Source organism: Diospyros lotus, unplaced genomic scaffold, assembly GCF_014633365.1.
Source record: "Diospyros lotus cultivar Yz01 unplaced genomic scaffold, ASM1463336v1 superscaf1, whole genome shotgun sequence".
Taxonomy (NCBI): Eukaryota; Viridiplantae; Streptophyta; class Magnoliopsida; order Ericales; family Ebenaceae; genus Diospyros; species Diospyros lotus.
Window position 1 is genome coordinate 1,374,166 of NW_026267104.1, and position 10,599 is coordinate 1,384,764.

General features: G+C 37.8%; 1 protein-coding gene across 1 annotated transcript in view; it reads right to left on the reverse strand.

Moving 5' to 3' along the window:
* Positions 1 to 7,959, reverse strand: part of LOC127792873 (uncharacterized) — a 25,629-nt gene extending 17,670 nt beyond the window's left edge. The window contains exon 1 of the mRNA XM_052323494.1: positions 7,466 to 7,959. Coding sequence (XP_052179454.1) covers positions 7,466 to 7,581 — 116 coding nt within the window. The 5' untranslated portion in view covers positions 7,582 to 7,959. The remainder of the gene's footprint in view (positions 1 to 7,465) is intronic.
* Positions 7,960 to 10,599: the final 2,640 nt, after the last annotated feature.

Here is a 10,599-nt window from a genome sequence, read left to right on the forward strand (position 1 = left end):
AAAACCAGATGTATTTTGGTCCCTTCAGGTAGATGAAGCTTATAAGCCACCTTACCTATCTTGTCTGTTATGGTGAAAGGACCAAAATACTTGGGGCTTAATTTATTCACCAGCCCTTGACTAATGGACTTCAAATGCGGGTACCGAAGCCTCAAATACACTTGTTCTCCAACCTCCAACTCCCTGTCGCTTCACTTCCTGTCTACAAATTGCTTCATTCTATTCCTAATTGAAGTCAACTCCTGTTTTAATTGTTGCAAGACCTCTCTCATCTGCTGTAGATATTCCTCCACCGACAATTCTGTAAACTATCCTTCTACAGCTGGTAATAGCGGGGGTTTATACCCATAAATTGCTTTAAAGGGGGACATTTTTTAAGCAGTGCGGTATGTGGAATTATACCACCATTGAGCCAAGGCCAGCCACCTATGCCAATGCTTGGGTTGCATAATACACATGCACCTTAGGTAGGTTTCTAGCACCTGGTTAACTCTCTCTGTCTGTCCATCCGTTTGTGGATGGTAGGTTGTCGACATATTGAGTTTAATTCCCATAGATCCATTAGTTCCCGCTAGAAATGGCTTGTAAACGCCTTGTCGCGATCTGAAATAATTGTGCCCGACACTCTATACTGAGAGACCACTTTGTCCACAAACACCCGAGCTACTTCCTTGGCTATGTAAAGGTGAGCTAACCCAATAAATTGAGCAAATTTGGTAAACCGGTCCACCACCACCATTACACTATCTTTTCCTCTGACTTGGGCATTCCTTCGACAAAATCCATGGCCACACTAGTCCAAACTCTGTCAGGTATTGGAAGGGGCTGTAATAGACCCAGGTAAGACACATTCTCTAGCTTACACCTCTTACATATGTCACATGTTAGCACAAACTGCTTGACATCTCTTCTTAGGTTGGGCCAATAGAATAACTGATTAACTCTGAGGTAGGTGTTTTGGATACCAGAATGCCCGTCCACTGGTGATTCGTGTAGAGTTTGCAATATTTTTTGTTTGAGGTTCCCTCCATCCCCGATTACAATCTTGCCTTTGAACCTCAACATTCCATCTGATATGGTGTAACCATCAACCCCACTAGGTTCCACCACCACTTCTTCTAGTATCCTCGTCATCTTTTCATCATTGGCATAGCTGTCAATAATTTCTTGGCACCATTCTGGTACCACAACAGTAATGGTTGTAGAACTACCTTCCTCCTAGCACCTTGACAGTGCATCGACAGCCACATTTTCCTTGCCCCGCCTATACTGTATCAAGTAATCAAGCCCCATCAATTTTTCCATACCCCTTTTTTGCAGCTGAGTATGTAACTTTTGTTGTAATAAAAACTTGAGGCTTTCATGGTCCATTTTAATAATGAATCTACCACTTTCTAAATAATGCCGTCATTTCTCCACAGCCAACAACACTGCTAGGAACTCCTTCTCATAAATACTCAACCCCAAATGCCTTGTGCCTAAGGCTTGGCTCAAAAATGCCAACGGTTTGCCTTTCTAAACTAAGACTGCCCCTACGCCGACCCCACGAGCATCAGTCTCCAGTATGAATGGTTCGCTGAAATCTAGCAATCCTAAAGTTGGGACTGCACTCATTGCTTCCTTAAGCTTTTGAAAGGCTTCTTCGGCCTCCTCTCCCCACTTGAAAGTTCCCCTTCTTCAAGAGTTCTATCAGTGGCCTACTTATCACTCCATATCCCATTACAAACCTCCTATAATAGCTGGTTAACCCAAGGAACCCCCTCAATGCCTTCAAGGTTGCGGGTTTAGGCCAGTTGACCATAGCTTCTATCTTCTTTGGATCTGTTTTAACCCCCTCTCCAGATATTAAATGACCCAAATATTCCACCTGCTCTTGGCCAAAGGAACACTTAGACCTTTTGATGAAAAGCTGGTTGGATCGGAGGACCTCTAGAGTAATTCTCAAGTGTTTCAAATGCTGGTCCAAGGTTGGGCTATAAACAAGAATGTCATCAAAGAACACTAGTATAAATTTTTGCAAGTAAGGTTCAAATATTCGGTTCATGAGTGATTGGAAAGTGGTCGGGGCATTAGTGAGCCCGAAGGGCATCACAAGGAACTCGAAGTGTCCATGATGGGTCCTAAAAGCAGTTTTATGGACATCTTCAGACTTCATTTTAATCTAGTGATAACCTGACCGAAGGTACAACTTGGAGAAAATTGTGGCATTGTTCAATTCATCCATTAGATCTTCTACTAGGGGTATAGGGAATTTATCTTTTATGGTTATGGCGTTTAATTGGCAGTAGTCCACGCAAAATCGCTAAGAACCATCCTTCTTTTTTTCTAGGAGCACTGGTGAGGCGAATGGGGAATGGCTAGGTCTTATGAAGGACTGGTTTAACATTTCCCTCACCATTTTTTCAATTTCTGATTTCTGGGTTGGTGAATATCTGTAGGCTCTGATGTTTATAAGTTCATAATTAGGCTTAAGGTTGATGGAATGGTCAAGGTTACGAGTGGGTGGTAGGGTGTTAGGCTTAACAAAGAGGTCCCCAAATTCCAACTGCAGTTTATCAATAAGGTGCTGAGAGTATACCTGGCCAATCCTTCCTTGAGAGCTGCTAGTTGACAGGTTGAGTTCCCCAATCACCCCCTTCTCTAATCCTTCTTCCGCAGCTACAATTGAGAACAGTTGAATAAGCTTGCTCCAATTATTTTTTAGGGCTCTTTGCAATCTCTTCCCCCTTTTAGTCTCATCCTTTTCCCTTCTTTATCAAAGGAAACCTCCATCCGATTGAAGTCAAAACTTATGGGACTCACCACTTTCATCCAATCAACCCCAAGGGCCACGTCACAACCACCCAATTGTAACAACCTAAGATCCGCTTCAAACCCTTCTCCTTGCATCTCCCACTTAAACCCGTAACAAGCTAAGTTGCTCAGTACCTTGCCCCCATTAGCCACTGTCACACTCAATGTCTGAGTGTTCGAGAGTGGACACTTTAAGTTTCTGGCAGTATCCTCATCAAGGAAGCTGTGAGTGCTTCCGCTATCTATCAGAATCAGCAAGCTCTTATCCTTCACCTTACCTTCTACTTTGATTATCTTATTGTTGGTCACCCCTTTCAATGCATGGAGTGATATCTCCCCATTGTCCTCACCTCCAAAATCCTCATATTCTTCGATTTCATCTCCTTCTTCTTCTCTTACTTCCCCTGAACTACCCTCTAGAAGCAAAATTTGCCGCCTACATTGATGCCTCGGGAAGTACTTATCCCCGCATCTAAAACATAGCCCGGATTGCCTCCTCTGGTCAATGTTCCGACCGGTTGATTGAGGCATCCCTTGCGGCCTGACTCCGGGGTTACCCCCTGTCCACTCACAGTTTATTCCTCTGCCGCCTGAGTGGGACGCTCCCACCATAGCTTTAGTTTGTTGCCTCTATTTTTTCATTAGTGCTTCCACAACCATTTCTTGTAGCCTAGCACTTTCCACTGCCTGTTCTACCATTCTAGGCCTGATCATCTTGACCATTGGTCTCAAATCATCACTTAGGCCACTTAGGAAACTGGACACAAAATAGGCTTCAGATAGGTGTGGGTCTTGGCTGCTCATGAGAGACCTAAGCTCTTCAAATCTCTTCAAGTAAATTTTCAAGTCTCCCACCTGCCTTAGTTTGTTAAATTCTTCAATAATGTCAAGACATATTTCTTTCCACATAGTTTCTTGATGAATTCTCCCCACATAGGTTGACCCCTCACATTGGTCCAACCCTGGTACCAAGCATCTACTACATCATCAAAATAGGCAGCCGCTAGGGACACTCGTCTACCCTCTGGTATGTCATACCATTCAAACATCCTCTCACACTTCCTCACCCACCAACAAGGGTTGTCCCCCTCAAAAACGGGTATCTCCATCCGAGGCATGGGGAACCCCGTTTGTTGGCGATGTCCTTGCTCTCCACGACCCCTATCCTGCATTATCCCTACCTCATCATCCTGACCACTCCCCATATCAGGAGTTACAAGCCTGATATGACCTCTGTTGTGTCATAAGAGAGGTTCCGTTCTATCTCGAGGAGGGAATTCGAGGGCCATACTAACTGGGTTTTGACGTGTGAACATCAACATAAAATGTTGAAGTTGGTTTCCCAATTCTTCCCTCATCTGCATCATCTCTTCTTGCATTTGAACCAACGTCTCATCCAACTTTTGATCGATCGCCATGATTACCTAGTGGTTACGACTATTTCCCAGTTCGAGCTAGTTGACTCGCCTTTGGACTTCGGACATGGGCGAGCTGGACTTGTTGCAGTTGAGTCTCCATGTTTTTCATGCGAGTCCCTTCCGCCATGAGCTAGCAACAATCCGGGGCCAGGATCAAGCTCTAATACCAAATTATCACAGTGTGACAATGATGATTACCTTGAATCAGTGAGATTCAAGGGTAGAACAGAGCAAAGGAAGAATATATATATAGAGAGAGAAAGAGAGAGAGAGAGAAGAAAGAGTAAGAGAGAATTTAGAGGGAGGTTAATTGAGAAATTGTTCTATTGATTGTTCATTCCCCTCCCACAAAGTTGGAAGAGTTGATATACTCGCTTGGGTGGGTGTGGATGCAGCAGATTGCTCCCCCTCCCAGCGGTTACAACCAATTCTTTTGTCCTTTTCCTAAGGCCTCACAAGTAACCTTTTGATTCTAACAAACTGGCAGCTGGAAATTGAAATACAATACTAATAACAATGTAACAAGAATCCTAACAGCAAGCAATAAGGCAACAGCAAAAGCAAAAATTAAAATAGCATAGTCGTGACATGTGTCTATGCTTCTTACAATGGGTGCACCATAGGACATCTTTGTTTAATCGTGACAAATCTATACATTTTTTAAGGTAAGATGTTCATTGATATAAACATCTCCTTGTTGAACTCAATAATCACCAGTTCTGAATGCTCCATTTCACCCACCTGTTGTGTGTTAGCCACATAGGCATGCTTCTACCTCTTCTGCTTACCTGGTTCTTTACCTTCAACTTGTGGTTTCTCATGTAACTTCTAGCACTTATCTATAGTGTGTCTAGGTTTCTTACAATAGGTGCACCATGGGAGATCTTTGTTTGACCGTGACAAATCTATAGGTTTTTTAGTCTCACCTCCTCGTTGTTCTACACTAAAATGATGGATCTTTCTTGTCATTAGTGCTGAGTTTTCCACTATATGAGTCTCAAGCAAGACACCTCTCCTTCCTTCTTCAACTTGAACAATGGCTATAGTCTTATTTAGAGATGGTAAATCCTCTTTTCCTAGTATCTGGACTCTCACTGCATTAAAATCAATATTTAGGCCGACAAGGAATTCATAAATCCTTTCTTTTTCCACAAACCTTTTAAGTAAGGCAACATCCTCACTACATTTCATTTTGATACATTGGTAGTGATCCATTTCCTGCCATAGAGTTTGCAGGAGATTGGAATACTCAGTGATCGCACGGTTTCCTTGCTTGGTTGCTGAGATCTTTGTCTTGATCTCATAAATTTGGACTGCATCTCGAACTTTGGAATAAGTTTGCTTGATTGCATCCCAAATTTCTTTAGATGTACCTAGAAACATAACAATATCACTTATCTCAGAAAGCATAGAATTCCATAGCCAAGACATTACCATAAAATCCTCTTCATCCCAAGCTTCAAAAGTAGGCCCTCCTTGCTTAGGCCTAGTACCGAGTAGAAGGCTCAATTTGCCTCTCCCTTTCAAAAAAGTCCTAACCAATGGAGACTACTTCAAATAGTTCTTACCATTCAACCTATAGGCTGCCTGGATATTCTGCAATTCTCCATTTGACGGATTGCTTTTATTCTCCCCACAAACAGTGGTTGTAACGGGTGATTCAGAGGCACCACTTGTTTCGATTGAGGTAGACATAGCTCCTAGATGAACTGCACTTGAACTTCTCGAGTCACGAGATAGCTAGGCTTAAGGCCTCGGACTAAGATGTTGGGTTTCTTTGAAAATCAAACGCCTTTATGGCTCTGATACCATGTTATGAATTGGCAAGAAAAGCTCTCTTTATTTCCAGCCTATAACTCAATATATATACAGTTTAGGAGAAACACTCCCCACTTCCTTAAATTAAGGATCCACTACTCAACTACCAATCTGAACACAAAACACAACTTGAGGGCCATAACTTCAGCCCACTAACAGATAATACAACAGAAAAACAACCAAATAACTGTATAAAAAACAACAAATCATAAATCTTATAAAACTGTAAACATGCTCCTTATTTCCCAACACAATAAAACAATGTGAATTTTCCATATTTTTTCAAATAAATACTTGTCACAAAAACCAAATATTGTAGTTAATGTTGAAATCCATGTGTAACATCCTTGTGCTAAATCATTATTCCAGCAAACATAATGGGCGGGCCATATACCAAAGGGATAAAACGTAAACACTTTTTTTCAGCTCACTGCTGGGTGTGTTGTTTCTGTTCTGCAAATTCACTTTCACAAAAACAGCCTTAGAAGTTGGAATTTCCATTTCTCTCACTTCAAATGTTCGCAAATGGAACAAATTTGACACATTGATTCACCTTTACCACATTTCTTTAAATATTCCAATCCCGCAAATTAATCTTGTTTACCAACGAAAGAGATATATGTTAATACTCAGCAGCAGGAAAAAGCAAGTTTCACCCATTGAACGTTTGTTTACCTATGCAAATAATCAGTCTACTTAAATTGGAAATTTCTCACCCAATTCTATATTTAGCCCAACAATACAATCCCAAGCCTTAATCCTAGTAGGTGGAGTCGTCTACATGAATCCTACGCCTCCAGCCATTTCTATCCGTGGCCATATTCTCAATAGGACCATTGTAACCTATGTTATATCTAAAGGTTTCTTACCAAATTTTCTTTGGTCTTCCTTGTTCTCTTTTGTTACAAATTTCCTTTGTTTCATCCACTTGCCTCACAGTCTATTGGTCTTCTTCTCATGTGTCCAAACTGTATTAATTGTGACTCATCATCTTATCTTCAATAGGCCCCATTACAACCCTAAGCCCAACTCTATTGGTTCGATGAAATAATTCAAGATGAAAACCTAACCCACCAACCCCCCCCCCCCCCCCCCAAAAAAAAAAAAAAAATCCCTCAGTTACACAAGCTGAATTCAATTTAGTATCTAGACAGCCAATCTGACAAAAAAATTTCAGGCCAGAGCATATAAAACCGACATATATGCCTAGGCAAAAGTGCAGAGCTCAAAGCAATTCAATTCTCCCAAGTATAACTCAAACGGAACCCATCAACTTCAAATAGCCACCCACCAGAACAATAAACTAAAAATTCCACCAGCCTAGCACAAACTAAGTCGAATTTGGAAACCCATTTCAACTCTACGGCATATAATACCAACGCATATAAATATTCATGCATATATATAGTTAACGAAGGATAAGCGCGTATACTGACCACCATGAGTACGAGACGAGGTGATCGAGCTTGAAAACGAGCAGAATCGTGAAACATAAGAGCAAGGTGTGGGCAACCAACGCCTGCACCGATTTGGCGACTCTTCTCCAGCTCATTCCTCCCCGCCGACGCAAAAACAAAACTAGGGTTTCGCCAAATGCGAAGACTTCAGATTTACATATATGTATGTATGTATATAATATATGAGTGTTTTGTGGAGGTGAAGCTACAGAGCAACAGTGAAAGCGGATCGCTGAAATGACGACGACGACGACGGTAACGATGAGTATCGCGAAGAAAGAGACCAGAAAACGAAACGTGAGGGGTGGAGTTTCAATTTTGCTTCATTCTTGGGGGTGCAAGTGCAATAAGCATATTTTCCCCGCCTAATCAGTTACACGAAGACAAAAATATTTAATCACCCTCTCCACTCTCTCCAGTCCTCACCTCACCTCTCTCTCTCTCTCTCTCACCCTCCAAACGTTGCTTTCTCCTTCTCCCTCTCCCTCTGCCCAACTTAGATTAGACTTGACGCAAAAGGAGAGTTTAAAATTTTTAAATGCTTTGCTTTAATTTCGTTATGCCGTGTTTGGATGATATATTTTCTCGTTGATTTAGAAACTATCCGATTTTTATTTACATTTTCTTGTAATTTTTTTTATATATTTACTTAACATGTTTAATTTTAGATTATTACAAAATAAATAATCATATTATATGTATGGTTGGATATGGTATGTGTGACAATTTGAATGGATTGATAAAATTATTTTCAAATCATTAAATAATTGCAATTATTCTTATATGGATGATGGCTTATGTTGTCATGATGTTTTGTGGGGGTAAATTTGGAAGACGGCCTCTAAAGTTTATGGTTAGGTTTACCTAAACTAATTAATAAGTGAAATATTATTAACCCCACTTCTAACTTTTTAACAAAATAATTATTTTGTCATAACTTTTTTGCTTTATTTGATTTTAATTATCATTCATGATCACAGATAGTTTTTAATCTTTATCATCTCAAACTCTTTAAAATATCACAATTTATTTTAACCATATCTTAAGTGTACAAACGACTTAAGTCTCAAACTCTTTAAAATATCACGATTTGTCTTGACCATATCTTAAGCGTACAGATGATTTAAGTGGTTCGTAGAATAGATAGATACAGATAATTTTAATTGCCAAATTACTTATCTAAAAATAGATAAGGTAATATGGTAAAATATAAAGTAAGTGAGCACTCTGTATCAATTATGATATTTTATTTTATTTTTGTTAAATATTATTTTTAAATCTTAATTTATTGGCATTAATTTGTAAACACTCATTTTTTATGCTTTTTATTTTTATTTATTATTATATTAAAAATATCATTGATCAAAAGACTATTAACTTTGCAAAAAATAATATTTATTTTTTTCTTCCCTATAAACACATGGCATGAGGTGATACTTTATAATATTTTTTTGTCATAATTGTTGTGTTATATACAAAAGCTTATTAAAAGATTAAAAAATGTCCAAAAGTCTAAAATAATTATTTGGACTAAAGTGTTTAAATTTCATTATAACCGAGGGGTTTCGTTACAACGTATAAATTAAATAATTTTAATATTCAAATTTTTTTTAAGAATTTGACGAAAGAGATAAATAATTATAATTCTAAAAAAAAATTAAATAAGGAGATAATCGTTATGTATAAAAATCTTAATCTTAACAAAATAAGAAAATATCAAGATATAATCATAATTTTAATAGGATTAGAAAATGTTAAGATTGACATTATTTGTAATAATCATAATCATGTTATGATTGAAAAATGTTAAGATAGACGTTATATACGGAAATCTTAATCTTGAACTACTTAAGATTATCCCATACTCTTTTATAAATAAACAATCACTTATTCTAAAAATGTATACTTTTAATATTAGTATAAATATTACTCTCGTGTTTTCAGCATTCAGCATTTATAATGTTTGAATTAAGTATTAAAATGTTTGTACGGGAGATCTTTCTCCGTACTTTGACTGTTTATTTTCTTGCAGACTTAAATGACTAGATGATGACTTTTTTAATTAAATAAATTTATTATTATATTTTAACGACAATAACAACTAATACTATGTTGCTACCCAAATAAAACATATTTTTTTTTGTTTTTTTTTCCATGTAACTATTGTTATCAAAATTGAATCAATATCACGTGATACATCTATACATGTTCTAATTAATTTTTGTAAAGAAGTAATAATATATAATTAAACAAATTCAGATTAAAAGTTGGAATTAGTGAGGCATTTTCAATTAAAAAAGTTATTTATTAATTTCCAGACTCATCTCATAATTAGTAATTCTAATAATAGTATAAATACAGAAGCTAAATTTTATTATTATTTGTATATAGTTTCTGATTTGAGATTCCAAGGAGACAAGCTGAATATATTATCTCTAAAACAAACAAGACCATTAATAGCTCTCTTAAAGCTGTCAAGTCACGAGTGTAATCAGACTTTGGAGTTTTCAGAGGAGAAGATGCCATTTAAGTTGGTCCAAAAGGTGAAATCGCTTACACGGCGCCTCTCACATTCGGCTCGATAAGACGTGAGAGAGATTAATCATGGTGACCCGGCCGGACGCAGTGGCTAGATCTGGACTCACCGCGCACAAGGAGCCCCCTCACTTTGGAGAGAGAATACCCCCACACTGTCACTTACAAGACTTGATCCTTGGTCTTTTGGTCCAAGATTCACCACAAAAAACACTTTGTGTCTCCCTTCTTAACCAACTAGGCTGCCCATGCAGGCAAGATGCCATTTAAGTTTGCTTGGGTAGAAGGAGGGCATTCGCTTACTCCAAGAATTAAATTGATTTAAAAATATAAATAAATAAATAAAATTTAAATAATAAAAATTTAAATAATTATACAAAAAAATATAAAAATGTACAAAACAAAAATATAAATTTGTTCCCATCTTGGCGTATATTTTTAAAAGATATTGATATTTATTATTAAATAATATGTTTTTCTTTAGTGAATACTCATCCTTTTAATTGAGTTAAAAATGTTCATTTCAAGTATAATTATTACAAGATTCAAGTATTAAAACTTAATCTTTCTAATTAATG